Source organism: Dromaius novaehollandiae, chromosome 17 (assembly GCF_036370855.1).
Source record: "Dromaius novaehollandiae isolate bDroNov1 chromosome 17, bDroNov1.hap1, whole genome shotgun sequence".
Taxonomy (NCBI): domain Eukaryota; kingdom Metazoa; phylum Chordata; class Aves; order Casuariiformes; family Dromaiidae; genus Dromaius; species Dromaius novaehollandiae.
The window spans coordinates 2,931,954-2,949,582 of NC_088114.1; the positions used below are offsets into that span (position 1 = coordinate 2,931,954).

The 17,629-nt window shown below is 52.0% G+C and overlaps 1 protein-coding gene across 4 annotated transcripts; it reads right to left on the reverse strand.

Moving 5' to 3' along the window:
- Window positions 1–1,380: 1,380 nt before the first annotated feature.
- Window positions 1,381–17,414, reverse strand: ACAD10 (acyl-CoA dehydrogenase family member 10). Of its 4 annotated transcripts, none has more exons than XM_026114530.2 (14): window positions 16,894–17,414; window positions 16,202–16,350; window positions 15,051–15,226; window positions 13,667–13,825; window positions 12,733–12,892; window positions 12,156–12,297; window positions 10,759–10,827; window positions 9,355–9,536; window positions 8,636–8,786; window positions 7,249–7,394; window positions 5,980–6,153; window positions 4,705–5,069; window positions 2,453–2,524; window positions 1,381–2,142 (listed from the first exon to the last, which is right to left on the reverse strand). In XM_026114530.2, exons 3-14 carry the CDS (start codon window positions 15,189–15,191, stop codon window positions 2,029–2,031), a joined length of 1,875 nt encoding a protein of 624 aa, XP_025970315.2. In that variant the 5' UTR covers window positions 15,192–15,226; window positions 16,202–16,350; window positions 16,894–17,414; the 3' UTR covers window positions 1,381–2,028. The 4 variants fall into 4 exon arrangements, with proteins under 4 accessions (XP_025970315.2, XP_025970313.2, XP_025970312.2 ...); XM_026114528.2 differs by having other exon boundaries at window positions 2,453–2,521; window positions 15,051–15,245; window positions 16,894–17,413; XM_026114527.2 differs by having other exon boundaries at window positions 15,051–15,245; window positions 16,894–17,413.
- Window positions 17,415–17,629: the final 215 nt, after the last annotated feature.

Here is a 17,629-nt window from a genome sequence, read left to right on the forward strand (position 1 = left end):
TTCAAAAATAGTTTAACCCACTGTCCTGAAAGACCCAGGTTGCTGGAAGTCTTGGTGGTAACATGCAACTCCAGCATCTGCAAGGTCTCCAGGCATTTAATTCAGGAGAGCATCTGCCCTGTTTTGCAGGTCGGAACTGTGAAGCCCAGTGAGATGAAACAATTGCCCAAGGTTATCCAGCAGGGCTCAGCTCAGCTTGCATGTTTTCTAGATCAGCTGAAAAGAAATCCTCTTGCACAGGGATCTCAGCCTCTCTTGTCCTTGGCCACCCGTATCTCCTGAAAGGTAAGTGATTCCCAGTTGTGCCCCAGGCAGCGGGTGCTGGACTGCAGCCCTTTTTGCGGTGGCCACTCATGAGAACTGCTTGTTCCAACATGTTCTCTCTCCCATTACAGACCTGCATGCCTTAAACCACTTTGGGGATATGCCGGAAAGACCTGTTATACTTGTAGCCCTGCAGAGATGTGCCTGCGCGCACCGTGTGCTGCCCAGAGGGACTGGGCAGGCTGCTTATCCACAGGACAGATCTAAGAGGTGAGCTGCAGTCGCATCTCGCTCAGGGCTAAGCTCCCGTACGCTGTCCTACATGTGTTTTCTGCCGATACTTGGATGGACGACTGGTGACCCAGGGCATTAGCCCTGTGTTAATGCCTTCGCTCCTCTTGAGCAGATCCATTCCCTCCCCTGGGAGTTGGCACACAAACCCAGCAACATTAAAACCACATGCAGTGGAGCAAACACTGTCATGGCAGACCCAGCTCCCGGCCTCAAACTCAGCCCTGCAGTAGCTGGCTGGTATAGAGCCTGCCTGAAAGATGAGATGGTGGGAGGTGCAAAGCCAGGTGCCTGCTAGGAAACCATCCGAACTGGCTGTGTTGGCAGAGTACAGGCCCAGAGACTGCCTCCCCCCTTCCATAGCAGAGCCAAATGCCTGAGAGAGGGTTGAATTTCACCCTGGAGCCTGTGAGAAACCATCAGCACAAGTCAGGTCATGGGACTTCCCTCCAGCCCGCCAGTCACTTGGTCACTGCGCTGAGTACCCAGCACAGCCATCCTGGGGCTCCTCTGTAGCACGCCTAGTGCCCCAAAGAGCAGGGAGCCAGTGCCCACCCTGGGCACCTGATGGATCCGGCCTTGTGGGAATGGGCTGTGAGGCTGACAGAGCTTCTGAGCTGGAGGAACCAGTGCCAGCTCTGGTGTTGTGACACAAGCCAGTGCTGGGACGCTGTCAGACGGACCAGGCCAGGCTGGCTACTTGGTGGTTAGGGAAGCTGTAAGCTGCACATCCCACTGTCCCGACACAGTGTTTCCAATGGGAGCAAAAGGGGCATAAAATACTGAAGAGTTGAACTTGTCACTATATCAAGCAAACTCAAGGAAGCAGGTTCCTCACTTTAATATTGCATTAATACCAGATTACAAATAAAGAGCCCAGGAATTACCACAATCATGCGGATGATTCTGCTTCTGCTGCTGGTCTCTGTGAAGTACTGAAAGCCTCTGTTGATCTGGTCCACATCGTCGCTGGTCCCCAACAAAACCCAGAGATATCCACTGCAGTCATGGGGGTCATCCAAGTTCCTCCCAGCTCCAGGGAGTCAGGCCCTGCCCCTGCTTCAGAGTCTCCCCTGAAGCCAGAACCCTCCATGGCCTGATTCAACTCTTCCTGCTGCTGACTAGCAGCTGCAGGTTGCTGGAGGTGTTGCGCTGAGTGAGAAGAGATGCCTTGCTCCATTCTCTTTACCCCCAAAATCAAGACTTGCATCCTAACCCTGTCATTCCTGATCTGCTCTCCCCCTCGCAAGGCCGGTGTTGAATGGCTGCAGCCTCATGGTCCAGGGATGGAATCTGCCCCACCATTACTGAGCCTGGCAATAGAGGCACTGAAACCAGATACCAGGTAACAGCAAACGCCATTGAAATTCAGAAGCTCCCAGGCTGCAGTTAGCACGACCTCTCCCATGCCAGAGCGGCGGCATGTCTAGCCTCTTGTCTGCCCCGTGCCATGGCTAGCAGCTCGGTTCCAGTTCAGTGAGCGCTGCCCTGTGAAGCGCGTGGGACCTTCGGGCAGACGTGGGGCCCAGGCCCAAGCGAAACACCATGCTGGGGGTCAGCACCGCTGAGACGCTCTGCTCCAGAGACCTGCATGAGAATAAGATCAGAACCCATGCAGGGCAAGCAAGGGACCGCAGGACCAGGGAAGCCTGGCAGCAGATGCCCCAGCCCTTTCTGAATGCCAGGAACGCAGTGCTAGGGAAGTGTCCTCCCCCTGAAACAGTGTCATGTTCTGGTCCCACAGCAGACAGGACAAATCACCCCCCACGCTTGTGGGCTGCCAGATTGCAATGCCTCATCCTGATGCAGAGGAGGCCCCAGAATGGAGGGAGGTCTGCACATGTTGCTACCGCTTTATTTGGGCCAGAGTAGGATCAGATGTTGGGTGTCTGCTTACCTGGTTAGCCTGATCCATGGCCCATACAGCCATCGTTGGAGCTGCTCCTTTGGTCATGGCACTCTCTGCCTGCTGGAAGAGGATGGGACATGTTATATCCTTCTGACTCCCCCAACCTAGTGCTGGCTTCCGCTCATAGCCAGTCCTGGCTCTTTCCCAGGCATCACTGCCAGCTGCTGGGCGCACAGCTGTGTGCCCTGTGCACGGGCCAGACACACCTACACTTGCTCTGGAGGGAACCTGAGCTCCGCTCTGCTCCCCCAGAGATGATCTCCCCGGAGGACTGCAGTGACGGGCAGCCTTCGGGACCAGCGTGCAAGTCTGCCACCTCCCTGCGTGGGATGCGCACGATCAGCCGAGGCACCTTTTCAGCTGTCATAACGTGGCCTTACAACAACCCCAAAGGCACCACTGCTGCTGACGGCGCTGGGAAGAGCCACGGTCTCCGCAGTGCCAGCTGGCATGGGGAAAGGCTTGCACTTGCCCTTGCCCAACTTACGAGCGCTGTGACAGTCCCAAGCCAGGACTACACAGCTGTTTAATGTTTCACTGCATTATCTTTCCTCCACAGGCAGCACCGCTCCTCCGCTGGCCTTCACAACACGCTATCACAGCAAAGGCTGGCAACGCAGGGATCATGTTAAGGGAAGGAGCAGTGGGATAGAAGGAGAGATGGCAGGGATGAGGGGCTCTCTGCTGCCCCAGACAAAGAGCAGTGTCTCCACCACAAGCCCAGGGCAGGGAGCAGAGAGAGCACGGCAGTCCTGACATTCAGAGAGGAGCCGACTCTCTCCCAGGTCTGAGGAAGAGAGCTAGGAAGAAGAGAGACGAGGAGATCTGCGCAGCTCAGCACTCCCAAGGTCCCTAGAGCTGCTGTTTCTCCTCCTTTTCTGCCTTCTTAGGGGATCAGCTGTTAAGTAGCCTGAAACGCAGGTTCTTGCTGGTTTCTGCCCAAGCACAAGGAAATGCTTCTTAAAGGCTGAACAACCAATGGGATTTCTTTTTGGCAGCTAATAAAGAGTTAAGTAACATGCTAGAATTTGATAATGTCACTAGAATATGTTAAGAATATAACCTCAGCAGCAACCCACAGATAGCAGTGTTTGCTTTCATGACACACTCTGTGAATGATTACCAAGGACACCACTCCCGGCAGATCTGTTTACATCACCTCCCAGCCCAGAGCTGCCAGAACCCTGAGCTGCGCCACGTCCACCGGCAGCACTGCGAAGTGGAATCATCAGGTGGTTTGCAAACACCAGGAAGGGGACCCAGGTGTCCTGATACCTGCCTGTTGGCCCAACCTGCCTTGCATTGGCAGAAAGAAGAGATGCATAATTACAACACTACAATTCAAGAGACCTGGTGCTACTCCCATCTTTGCTACTGACCCACGAAGTGACCATGGGCACGTCACTTTGATACGTGAGTTCTGCTTCCTCACTGCCACACCAGGAACAGCCAGTGTCCCTCTGCTTCAGCGATTCAGGACTGGAGCAGCAGTAGCTACTCTGTTGCCCAGGATGAGCCCAGGACGATGGCAGGGCCAAAATCCAAGAGGCATCCCAGCATCTGTACTGCCGAAGGCCTGATCACACCCTTATCACTGGGCAGGAGGGTGGGGGTGTTTGCTGGTGGGGGTGTCTGCAGGGAGAGCTGCTGCCAGGGAGAGCAGGATAAGAGAACAAAAAGGAGGAAATGAAGCTGTGGAGTGCGTGAGCAGCTCCCTGCCCTATCTGAGGAACCTCCCAAGCCAGCAGAGGAAGAGGCCCAGCTATGCTTACGTCTGGAGCATCTTGGGAAAAAAGAGAATGGACTTAGCCCTTCCCACAAGCAGAGACAGCAGTGATCCTCCAGAGCCCTGCTAGGAGAAGGGAGGGACCAAGAACTACACTGGCAAGTGTTGAAAAGCCCAAGCCCAGACAAGCTCTGGGGACTCCACCAGCTTTGGTGGCAGCATGTGTTGATCCTGCACCTTGGTGGAGCAATGCCAGTAGTTACAGCTGGCCTAGCATTAATCTGTTCATTTCGGAAGGGAGTCCTGGCCTCTGAAATTGCTGCCGCCCATAACATGAACTCTGCCACCTGAAGGTTGCCAGCAAAGGAATCTTGCCCCCTTGCTCCTAGCTGTAGGGCTCTACAAGTGTCTGATGTGATCAGGAATGCAAAGAGCACCTAGAAGCATGCCAAGAGCACCTACCCTGCTGTAGGTGCAGCAAAGGAAGGTTACTTTAAGGAGGAAAGTGACTCACCTTAGGTTTTTCAAGAAGAGAATGTGGAGTCCATTTGTGCCGGAAAATCTGGTGACCCCGCTGGACATCCGTGACCCTTTCCAGCTTGCAGTGAAGACCCAGGGCTGTCCCCAACAGGCCAGTGGGGGGAACAACCAGAGGGACTTTGAGCAAATGAGCTGCCCCAGGATGTGGCTGGGTAACGTAGCTCCTGGTGAGGAATGGCCCAAGCCTGGCCCATGTGCTGTAAGGTCGTACGAAAGGCTTCGTGGTGGGCAGGCTGTTGAACACACGGAATCCTTCTTTTACAGCGAAATCCCAAGCCAGGTCAGCCACGAACGCTGCGTGCTCCTGGCAGCTTTCACCTGGGGCTGGCCTCACGTGGCCTGGTGACAAGGGAAGAATTGGACACTTCTGCTGTTACACAGCCACATCCCAAACACCCCCAGGTGCCCTAGCCCAGGCCAGCCCTGCAGGGCTCAGAAAGACTCCTCTCTAAGGAAAAGGAAAGTAACATCTTGTCCTTCTCTGAGCAAAACTCCCAGGTCAGACCTAATGTGTGCCAACAAACTCCTTTGAGACTTCACAGCAACACCCTCCTGAGTCTCTCTGCTAAAGCTGGAGCTTAGTCTGGAAGTCTGAGAGCTCCACCTGTAGGACACACCTCCGAGCTCCGAACTCTGGCCTCTGCTCAGTTCTCCCACGAAAGAAAAGTGACAATGCAACCACCTCTGACAAATGCAAAAAGCAAACAGGAACTTGCATCCAACAAAGAGCAGCAGATGGGGAAATGCCTTGCTTGTGCTCCCTTTTTGGCCCTTTCTTCTGTTTGCAGGACACAACCTGGCTGCACACCACAGTCTGCCTGAGAAGTCAAAAGCCTCACACCTTCCAGAGCCTGTGCTGTCTCTGTATGGGAAGCTTTGTGCTTTAAGGATAGTCTATTCCCATCCCTCTTCTCGGCATGCAGCAATAACTTGCTGCACATACACTCCCAGACCACTCATCTCCAAATGCAGAGGTAAAACTAGATCCCGCATTTCAACCTCTCGTTTCCTATGGAAGCTCTGTGATGAGAACTCAAGGCTACCTGTGTCTCCAGCAGATCCAGGCATCTCCCAGGCTTTGCTTTACTGCCTGCAGTTCCAGAGCTCCCAGAGCCAGCAGTGCCTGAGCGCAGCAGCACGTGCTGCCAGCCTGACCTCCCCGGTTCAGCCCCAGCGCTCTCCCCGCCCAGATGCACGGCTGGAGGCAGCGGCCTGTGCAGCGCAGGGCTGGCGTGGCCGGGTTCCTCACCTGCCAGAGAGCTTCTGTGGACTCCCTGCAGCATCACGGCCAGTCGGAAAAAGGCAAAGGCCATGTAGAAGTTCCAGTTCTCGGGGCGCTCTATTCCCATGTGGTCCCAGTACATCTGGGAATACTCCTCTGCTGTGGGGACTCCCAGCCGCCCCAGATCACACTTCCACAAGCCTGGAAGAGGCAAAGAGGCAACAGTAAGTCAGCACACAGCGAGGAGCGTTCTAGGGATGTGTGAGGCTTGTGGCTGCAGAGCAGTGGAGACAGTTGCTATTGTCATTCTAAGCATGGGCTGATCTGATGCACCTGGACCCACCTAGGAGCAGCCCCAAAGTTCTGGAGAGCTCAGAATAAAACAAACACGAGAGGCTGCTCACAGCTACTGCAGCCAACGTGGGCAGCGGTAGCTGACAGGGCTCGGCTGGGATGTGGTTCTCACCTATACAGGAAATGTGACTGCAGTAATTCAGCCACAGTCACCCTTCACCTAAGAGAATGAATCCAGCACTGCTGCCATGCTGTCTCCGTATAAAACAAATGTTTGGCACCAACCAATCTAGGTGAAAAGTATACAAGGGAGTTTTTTTCTTTGGGGTGAAATTGGGAAAGCAGTGGCTGGTAGTTCTTCCTCCTGCATGAGAGAGTAATTTTCCTAACTGTTTACCCCTAGGTTTTTCCTTTTAGCAAGTATATAGCTTCATGCGCAAAATTGTTCTGGGCTGACTTAGTTCACAGCTTGGTCCTCCACCCAAGGGAGATCTGTTTCTTCTCATTCCTCTGGAAAACAAGTTCCCAACTTTTACTGCTGAAGTGAGAGAGAAAATAATCGAAATGGATTTTTAAATCCAGATTTGCAAGCTGTGAACCAGGGTCCTCCTCTCTGGGGCCAGCCCTGACACCGCTGTTAACAAAGGTCCATGTTCATGAACAGGGTGATGGAACCAGGTAGGAGAGGGAGCACATGGCCAAGTTCACAGCCAGGGCATCTTCTCAGCAAATGGGTGGCAGATCCCAGACAAACTGCGGATGGGGTAACCATGGCACAGCAATCACTGCACATGCAGGAACATGCCTCTGCCCTGGAGGGACGGGGGCGGTTCTTCAGGGAGAGCAGAAAGGACAGAGTAGGCAATACGGTATCAGAGAGGCAGCCCTTTTCAAATGCAACGAGCCCAACTGTCAGCTGAGCTCTCAGGGCAGGAGCCATTCCATTTCTGAACTCTGATTCCTATCTCCATTTGTCAAACGTGACTTCACCCCTCTCTGTACCTCTCAGTGTATCAAAGTGAGGTGGCAGGAAGTAGGCCATGCAGTTATTTGCCACATCAGAGATGGGATCTCCTAGAGTTGAAAGCTTCCAGCCAAGGACAGCAAGGACTTCTGGCCCCTCTGGATGAAAGATCAGGTTATCCAGCCTGTATCAGAGGGAAAAGAGGTCAGAAAAGTTCCAAGAGGGGGAAAAGATGCCAGCATTCAGCAGCAGTAGGTGCCTTCCAATGCTCTTTGCTCTGTGCAAAAATTGCTTTGGGAGGCTGCACAAGTGAAACATTAATTCCTGCAAGCATAGGTCAGGAAGGACTGAGATTACTCAATAGTGAATTCCTTGGTTAATAATGAACTGAACTGTGCTTTGAAGAATGAAAGAAGATGATTTGGAGCCTCAGATCATTAACAGATGTTACAGGACAGCCTAGCCAAAAAGCAATGCAGGCAAGTCCCTGTCCAGGGGGATTTTCTGGTCATTTTAAAGCATACAATAACTCAAGACCCTGCACTGTTGTGTGCTATAGATTTTGTTCAGTACAGCCTTCAGTGGCAGTGCGACTCCCAGGAGAGGGCAGTAGCCTATTGAGGAGGAAAAAGAGAGGGCAACATCCCTGCCGGGGTGCAGAGAGTTCACCTGCTTCCAGTCACATAGAAACTGTGTGTACTACACCAAGTGTGAAGGAGCCTTGGCCCAGAATTGGCAAAAACCTACACTCACTGCCCTGGCAGCCAGGGTCTGACAACACAGGAAGAAAAGTTCTCCTTGCTGAAGTAGCTCTCAGCATTCCTCGCCTCTGTCCACAGCCACCACACCCCTGAGTGACTTTATCCATAACACTGGCAGCAGGCAAGTTCTGCCATGCATCCTGCAGCATCTCACCAACCTCGTAAACTCTTTAAGCACCAAATATCATTAGCAACTTGCATCAGGACTGATTTCTGAATAGTGCAGAAATGGTTTATGATCCCCCAGCACTAGACCAATGTCATGCCAAGAAACTCTGAAATGTCAAGCAGGCAGCAAGGTTGGAACCAGGTGTCAGGACTCCAGGCTTTCAGTTCTTGCCCATCACGTCCCACTCTAAAATGGGGACCAGTTTAAACTGCCACAGATCAGTAGGCAGATAAATATGGGGGAAAATGTGGGAGCTCTGGGTGCAAGACAGCACCAGCCGGAGCTCTTGGGATATGTTTTTCATGAAAGACACAAAGGGTTCCTGGCACTCCTTGATCTCATTACCCAGGACATGCTGAACCTGACCCAAAGCATGGGTTTCAGGCTGCTCTGAGGCTGCTGGGCCAGCCCAGCTTTTTAGGTCTTGCATGTTGCTTTACACCTTTTCTCCCTCTCTACTGTCTGTCCAGGAGAGCGCTGTCAGCCAAGCAGTACCTGAAATCACCGTGCACCACCGTCGTCTTCTGGGATTCAGGGAAGTGCAGAGGCAGCCACTTGATGAGTCTCTCCATGGCTGGGATAACATGCGTTTCCATAGCTCGATACTGCTTTGTCCAGGTCTGAACTTGCCGCTGAATGTAATTACCTGCGGTAAGGGAATGAAGGCTCTCAGGGAAAAGGATAGGCACAAAGAAGCTGCAAAACAGACACATAAAAGGTGCAAGCAGAAACAAACAGCCAAACAGGTCTCTGCCCAGCACCCTGAAATAAGCTCCAAGGATCTGGTGATTATTTCCAAGGGTCTTGCACATTCGTAACTAGGCTCTGGATTTGATATTCTGATGCAAATAATCGGATCCTGGATGAAAATGTAACTTCTCTACCAACTCTTAGAAGCTGAGATAGCCCTGCAGAGAGACTGGACAAGCTGAGGAAGTTTAGTCAGAGACAGCAGCAAGCAAGTTACCCCTGAACACACAGCGCAGCTCTTGCTAAAGGTAGGAAACGCTGGGCACTACAAAACACAGACATGGAGGATCCCAAGCAGCTTTCCACACCCTCACAGCAAGCCTGGGGATCAGACACTCTGCTGCACATCTTTCCTTTCCCATCTGCCACCAAGTTTGCCCAAGTCCTGTACCCAAACCTGTCCCTTGAAACGCTGACACCCAGGAAGAGAAAGCAGCGATAGAGGGTACATAGCCTTCTCTCACCGTGCTCCCCATAGTCCTCCAGCTTGGCTGCTCTGAGGTCTACGCTGTGGATCTTGGAGAGGACCTGACTCATGGCAGCATAAATAGCCCTCCGCTGGCTAGGCTGCAGCCCGGGGAGGGAGACGTCCCTGTAGACCTGGCCAGCACAGTGCTCCATCAGGTAGAAAGGTGTGCCAAGGATGCTGGGGAAGCAAGGTGGAACCAGCATGTCTGAGGATAATCCTGCTCCCTATCACCGCTCAGATCTCACCTGCACCCTGAGCACACGCCCAGGCCCTATCCGTGTGGCATGATGAGCAGCCTCAAGAGCACTGCTCTGTGAACACTCCTTCCCAGCTGTGGCCTGGGCTCCAGCCCAGCTCCGGTCACCCGCTGGTGGCACGGCTGTGGCACGCTCAGTCTCCGTCCCTCCAGCCCCAGGAGGCAGAGGTTGGGGCTGGACTGCAGCACCAGCTGTCTCCCTGCTCCCCTTGCAGCGTGCTCCGGAGCTCGGCTGTCGGACTGCACGCAAACATCACGAACGGTGGACACGCATTTAACTGCCAGTGCAGAGCCACTTCACTACAGCGGCCGGCAGTGGCCGAGCACAGCTGTGCTGACTGCCACCACGGGGAGAGCTAGATTCTCTCCTTTGCCCCCTAAGGACTGAACTACATAGCACGCTGCAGGCACAGACTCGCTGCCATCATATCTTTAGATCATGGGGCAAGTCTGAGGTCTGGCAGTTAGAAAAAACACCTTCTTATTGGAAACCTGAGCATATTGAGCCTGAGTCAGCTGGAAGCCCCATAAAACCATTTTATAGTCGCTTTTCAAAGGAAGACAGTATTTTAATTAATTGCTAAAATAAGGACACACCTAAAACAAGCCAAATAAAAATGTTACGTTCCTTTGAACTTCTAGAGGCTCCTCTAGCCCAAGACTGGGCAACGCTAGTTAAGCCACTGCACTTTCATGAGGCCTGGTCTGGGAGACACAGCAGCTCCTGGAACAGATCCCGGCACACGTTTAACAGCACACAGTGATGCTAAACCACAGCTTAGTATGGAGACCACCACCACTACAGCCAAGGGAAGGCAGGAAGGAGGAACAGGGGCCAGGACCACTCTGTAAACACTCCACTTACATAAACAGTACTAGGAGTTGCAAGCCACCGGGATCTCATGTTTTGAAACACAAACGGCCAGGCCAGGGATCCTTCCAGGTCAACAGCCCCCTTTGCATCCCTGGAGTCAGTGTGGCTTTGCTGCGCCAGTCCACACAAACACCCCTGTTTGCCTGTCTGGGTTCTTACACCTGAACCAGCCCTGGCACGAGCACCTCCTTCTTCTCTTTTCTGCTTGCCTTTGCGGGGCTCTGGCTGAGGTTATCACACACAGAGTGAAAGCTGAGGGACAAGATTACCTTCTGTCCTCACAGAGGGCAAGTACAGTGGGAACAGGAACACCGGCCTCAGAGAGAGCCTTCAGCACCCTGCCAGGGCAAGTTAGAGAGCCATGTCAGCACAGAAAGGCATTAGGGAATTGATACTAGAACTGCATTTTCGCTAGGCAGATGCACAATATTAAAGACTCCCATGCTCAGTGTTAAATACACTAAAATTACACGGCTGGGGCTAGGGAAAAGAAACACACCAAAATCTTCATATGGCCCAGAACCCCAGGATCCATCCAACACACTCCTCGGAAAGCCAAGGGCAGAGCACAACAGCCCCCAAACGTCCTGCTGCTCTGCTGCTGTGCAGAGCTGTGCGGCACAGCAGTCTGGTTTGCAGCACAGCCCCACTACACCGGGGCGAGCCCTCAGCTAGGCTCCTCACCGCTCGTTTGCGGCCTCCGATTCACGGTGCCAGACACCAGAGCGCGAGCAGCCAGGCAGCTACACCACACGAGAAGGCACGCTGCTGGGCACGGGCTGCTGAGCAAAGCCCCCCACTCAAAGGAGTCCTGGGAGGGGGCACACAGCCACTTACTCCCTGCCATGAGACCCAGCTCAAGACCTGAGGGAGTCTGCACTACTGTGAGCCAAGGGGAACGAGGCAGAGGATGGGCCGGGACCTGCATCTGACCATGCATGTGAAACTCCCAGGTCAGAATGCAACCGCCCTCTTTGGAACCAGACTGAGAGGGAACAACTAACATGTTTACTTGGCAAAAAATACTGCCAGCCCTTTAGTTAACAGAGGAGACAACAGCAGCAATGCCTTGCTACGCCTGGCTGGACACCAATTCAGAACAAAGAGTGTCATTCTGGAATCACACACAATGCTCTTTAAATGTGACAAGAGGAATGTGCCCCTATCTATCAGGCAGGATCAGTTCATCTTTCCTCCAGGAGTCCTGAGCTTTCAGATGGCCTCTGTTCTCACGGGACACAGGGACTTCTAAAGGGATCCTGCTTCACCTGACGTGTGCTGGGAGAGCTGTGTTACGCCACATGGCCCGGGAGGATCCACAGTGTGGGAGCAGGAAGGGTGCCTTCCACAGGGGCTTTGAGCACAGGGTCCCAGGTGCGCGTCCACCCCCCGCGGCAGGGCAGCAGCACAGCCTTGTCTCTCAGTCCAGGACAGTCCATGCGAGCTGTAGCGAATGTACAGATCACAGGCTGGGAGAGGGAGCTATGCCGCAGGATGCAGGGGAAGACAATGTGGGAGGCAAGCGTGTGAACTGTGTGTGACGTGGACCAGAAAAGTCAAGGCTGTAATACAGCACTGGCCCTTGGACAGGGCTGTTGGGGTTCTTCTACCAGTCTTCACCAGTCAGCTGGCACCAGGAACACAGCCAGAGCGGCTGCCTTCTCACCTGTATTCCCTGGTGACAGCAGGGCCTGTGGGAAGCAGATCGCTAGAGGACTCCTTCTTCAGCACTAGCGAGCGATCTCCAAACTTGACATAGTAGGTCAGGGTAGGCTGTCCGTGGCCAAACTGCCGTAACATCAATGGACCTGAACGGTTGCGAGCAAAGGATCCGCAGACAAAAGCATGGGCTGGGATTATTTTTCACCACTTCTCCAGTTCTAGTTTCCCTTCTTGTGATTGGGGCTGGAATCTCATTTGCAGCAACCAGGAACCTACACATCGCTTCTCTGTCCCAAATCCCAGGGGACCATGGCAGTAGCTTGCAGATAGCAGTAGGCCAGGAATATGCCTGGCATTTCTTTGGCAACTTTTGCTCAATCCCTCCCACACAAGGAAGTCCTAAAATGCTGCTTCCCAGTTCAATAATGAGTGACCACTGAAACTTAAAAGGCTGCAATGTTTGCTTGGAGGGTGAGAAGCCTTTTGTTAATATTTTCAATCCATCCGTCATATGATGGAAAGAACCAAAGGCTCTGGGATATGTGACCTTTCAGGCTGAAGAGCAAAAAACACTGCAATACCTGTTGCCTGGCCACTGAGGACATTTTCAAGGTACTTTTGGAGACGATTTTTGGGGATCTCCATGGTCGGTCTCACCGAACAAGTATATGGAACAAACCCTCGCAAAGGAAAACCCAGACAGGTTTCCAGCTCTTTGAAAGCTACTTCTGTATCATCAACCTGAAAGCAGGAGGGAAGGAGAAAGACTGGATGACAGAAGATAGAATAAAGAAAGAGGTATGCATGCTTGTGATGCATTCATCTGTGAGTCCAAAGGCACTGATCTGCTAAGACACACAGGCATTCACTGGTCAGTCCCTGCCAACATGGGGAACCATTACCAGTATTCACGGAGCCACCCACCTTGGTCCCTGTCCAATTCCAATGGCACAGGCACATCCCTGTGAGCTTGGGCTGGAATAAGAGCTGGAATTCCTTGTGTGCACAGGGAGCAGAGTTCACTCTTCCCACCTGTCCTCTGCTTGTTCTTTCCTTGCTGGTCCCCTCACTTCAGTAAAACCCCTGTGCTCACTATCTCTAAAGCTTGGGGGTTATCCAGCCCTCAGATGACAGGTACATGAAGCCTCAGAGCTTCCAGAAGGTTATTAAATACCCCTTAAAATTTCATATTGGATAGACGTGGTTGTCTCAACCCATTGGTTAAGGCTGTTTCTGTCACAGGGAACTGAGGTCTATGAAGGAGAAGTGACTTCTCCAAGGTTACACTAGCTGTAGGGATCAGAGCTGGGAATGAAACGGTCAAGTGCAGACTTTGCCAGCAGTGCTCCCCTTTAACCCTGCAACAGCCTGTAGAAATAATGACAGGCTAAAACAAAAGGCTTGGTAACATGGGTCTGCCACTGCCATTTGAAAGACCCGAGCCATTCAAGTCAAACACAGCTTCTGGACTTAGAAACCACACCCAAAGCCTGCCCTGATTGCATTGCTTTGTACCTTCACTGTTTTAATGCCAAGCTGGGCTGCTGCCTTTAGATTCTGGCTGATGTCATCAAGGAAGATGGATTCCTGGGGCTGAACACCCAAGCGCTCCAAGCAGAGCTTGTAGATACGAGGATCCGGCTTGAATATTCCTTCGTGGCAAGATTCGACTATCTACAGTGACAAACAATGGGTTATGCATGCATCTACTGTGATCACAAACACCTGAGCAGTGCTGGAAATGGAGGACAGGAGGGTGGGAGTGAGACTGACAGGCAAAGGAAGGTGTGAAACAAAGGACCCAAGGAGTGAAGGGCGGACAGAACTGGATAAGATGTGATCCAAGTAACTGTTTGGATGCTGATTGCCTTGGCTGTGGCTCTGCCAGTTCAAATAAGCTAAACAGGATCAGCCAGTCCTTGGATGGATGATATCCAAGCAGATGTCATGATCCAGGTGACTCAGTGGATGTCCCAGGACATGCCGAACTAATTGCTCAGTGCTGTCGAAGGAAGTGTTGGAGTACACGACCTTCCGGATGGTCTGGAAAAGCGGTGTACTGGCCATTACACCTATCAGCAATGCCAAGGCAATGATCAATACCAACAGTTACCCATAACTATCAAGACCTAGTGCTATCGATGCCTCTAAGTGGGTATGGAAATCAACAGGCCTTGAGGCCTGTCAAGAATTGAGAGGTATCGATGCACACCAAGAGCGATGGCTAGCTAGGGATGCCGTGCCCAAGCAATACGTTTGGAAATCAATACTCGTTGAGGTCAAAAACGGTCAATGTCGATAGTCATCAGTGCCTACCAAGAACAACATCAGCCCCAGACCAAAAGCTATGCATGTGTGGCAGGAACGGCAGGTATCGGTGCCTATCGATAAGGTTTGATATTGATAGATATTGCCCCCACCAGTTATTACAACCCAATGCCACTTATTATGCCACCCTGGAAATTATTATGCCCCTTTCCAACATATTATGCTTTCCCTGCCATTTATTACAGCCCCCCGCCACTTATTACCCGCCTCCACAAATTATTACACGCTTTTTCTCAGGTATTACTGTGCAGTGCAGTTGCCTGCTACTACACAAGTGCCACACTGCATACGGGATGACACTGGACAGGCCATGGTTATTAAAGTGCTTTGAAACACTGGGATGAAAAGTACCACAGATCGTCATAAGAGAGCATCAGTATACCAAGAGAACCTCATAGACACCAGTGTCACTATTATAAGATACAGAAAGATGAATCAATAATGATATAATGTTGACAAGATGACTTGAAACAGTACTGGGTTTTTCAATGGAAAATACATATATATAGAGAGAGAGCTAGAGCTATAGAGCTAGATAAAGAAATGCATTTTGAAATCTGTCCAGGCTTACCACATCAAACTGCTTTCGGTCTAGGGGCAGAAGGCTCTCTTCATTCAGCAGACAGAAATTGTTGCTTAGAACAGCTGTCTTAAGACCTTCCGCACGGATACACTGTACTGCTTCTGCCATTATGGGGAGCTGTTTTATCATCTCATTTCTGATTAAGTCCAAGAGAAATGAATCCACTGGAACAGAAACATTTGCCTAAGAAACCAAAGAAACCCCAATAAAGATAATTAGCTATAAATGGTTTTTAAGCAGTGAAGAAAAAGTGAGACGAGGAGTGGCTGGGTAGGTAGACTGCCTGATCACCTTATTTTGCTGTCTTACTTCCTTTGGCAGTGGAAGGCAGCCAGAGAATCTCTTGGCTTAGACCAAATAAAATGGAGTTCTCAGGTTACTAATTCTACAGAAAAGCAGTAAAGCTAAAGGGCTGATTTGGGGAAAGAGAAGAGCACTAGAACTGTGCCTGCCATTGAATCAAGGCAGGCTGGAGTTAAATACAACATTACCATTCAGCAGGCAAGAAAGGAACTTGCATTTTAAACTGAGCTGTTTCAGAAAGACTTTATGGAAAAGAGGACTCTCATGTTGTGTTCCTGCATCTAGTAAACACAAGCTATGGTAGAGGGACTTCTCCTGAGCCAAAGAACCCTCCCCAGAGACCATGGTCTCCATCCACCAGGTGTGTTTGTGCCGGAATCAGCAGAAAAAGCCTTTCAAGTGGTCTCAGCCAGAGAGTCAAGCAAAATAAGAGAAGGGATGTCTTTTGGTGGACTGTCTCTGACTTATCATCTCTGCTGATTCTGGAGGTCTCTTGAAATTAGAAAGCTATGGAATATGGAGGAAGAGGCAGGTGGAAGTGAAGGCAAATTCTGCTCGTCATCCTCTTTGGGCACTAGAAAGATGAGGGCAGTAAAAAATCTGCCCTGATCAGATAGGAATACTTCCTAGATGTCTAAGAAGCCTTTAAGAAACTGCACTGCAGATGGTAAATCTGAACCTGCTCTTGTTCAATACATGAAGCACAAACAACTTCCACAGAACATTTTCTTTTAAAAGCTCCTCTTTCCTTACTGAACTATGATGTTCCCACATTGCAGGATCCCATTTCCCTGTAGACAGGAAGCACAAAGAACAGAGATCAGGAGTTGGCTTACAATCTCAAAGCACTGCTGTCCAAATTCCTGCAAAAACTCCACAGTCGTCAGCTCTCCTCTGGTATACTTCAGAGAGGGACTATTTTCCCCTCCAGCACGTACAGCTTGTTGGATGGTGCCAGCTGGAATACAGTTCTGGACCTCCCAGTCTATACAGAGAAAAGCAAGAAAGCCAGCAGAGAGCCTATATGGCATCATCAGAACTGGGAAACTAGCTAGAAATCCCTCTACAACCCTGAAATCTGATTCAGAAGACACAACACCAGCACTCGTGAGACATGCTGGACTGAGGTAATTTACCCAGCTGCAGAGAGAAGTTCTGGCATCCCCCCAAACCAAAGCACCTCATCCTCATTTTAGACGTGGTACCCTCGGAGTGAAAACACTAAGTCCTTAAAGTGTCCTGAAGCACCAGGTACCATTGTTAGGTGGTATCAGTTGGTGTTATTGCAGGTCAGTTTAATCTTCCAATGAGTTCAGGCCCTGACCAGGGGATGTCAACAAAATGACAGGTTGTTGTCAGTGCAGGTACTGTGGGTGGTGTAATTGGTTGTGCTGGGTAGCGGTATCATCAAAGTCACTGCAAGCAAATCCTTGAACACCTCACTGGAACCAGAGATGACCAACAAAGAAATGTGAAATTTGTTTTGCCTATATGCATAAAAACAGCAAGGTGAGGCGAGGATACACACCTGCAGCTACCTTGTAAGGGGCCGGCAGGAGCACTCCGTTCATGTCAAAGATTACAGCTTTATACGGGCAAGATCTGGAACACCTGTCCTGGACGGACCCCAGTGTTGTGCACGGCATGGGCCGAGGCACGCCGGCACCCCACCAGCACGGGGCTCGGAGAAGGCGTCGCAGGTACATGCTGCCGGCTGCGCGGAGAGCAGAACCGCCGCAAAAGCAGGGAGATATACACGATCTCTGGAAAAAACAACACGCGTACGGTTTTGAGCGTTGCCACACGGCTGGGGACAGGAAGGTAAGCAAACAGGGGGCCGACAGTCCCGCACGAGGACTTTTGGGGAAGCTGTGGCTGGTTTAAGGGGAAATGAAGGAAATTTCTTCCTGTCCTTTGGCCAAGGGCACAGGGCCTCCCCCCACCCCGGGCCTAGCGGCGTTGCCATGGCAGCGGGGCCTGCTGCCCCTGGCGCAGGCCTGCCTGGGGTGGTGGTGGGGAATCGCGCCCCCCCGCTCCGCTCCCCGCACACCCCCAGGGCCATCCCGGGGGCGCCGGGGGCCGGGGAGGGCCCGGAGGGGACAACAACGTCCCCTCCGGGCCCTCCCCGGCCCCCGGCGCCCCCCGCCAGGCCCTGCCTTGCCAGGAAGAGGTCAGGCGTCAATGCCCTTTGACCCCGCCGCCGCCAAGTCTCGCGAGAACAGGCCTGGAAGTCGCGCGAGGAGCAGCCGGACGCAGCTCGCATG

What these genes read in the sequence shown, in the direction of transcription:
- ACAD10 (XM_026114527.2), bottom strand. Translation starts at nt 17,071, where the DNA reads ATGTACCTGCGACGCCTTCTCCGAGCCCCGTGCTGGTGGGGTGCCGGC. An exon ending in CCTCAGTGGCCAGGCAACAG is followed by an intron (nt 12,298 to 12,732) that starts GTATTGCAGTGT and finishes GCAACCGTTCAG; the next exon opens with GTCCATTGATGTTACGGCAG. An exon ending in TCACTTTGATACACTGAGAG is followed by an intron (nt 6,154 to 7,248) that starts GTACAGAGAGGG and finishes TGCCTCTTCCAG; the next exon opens with GCTTGTGGAAGTGTGATCTG.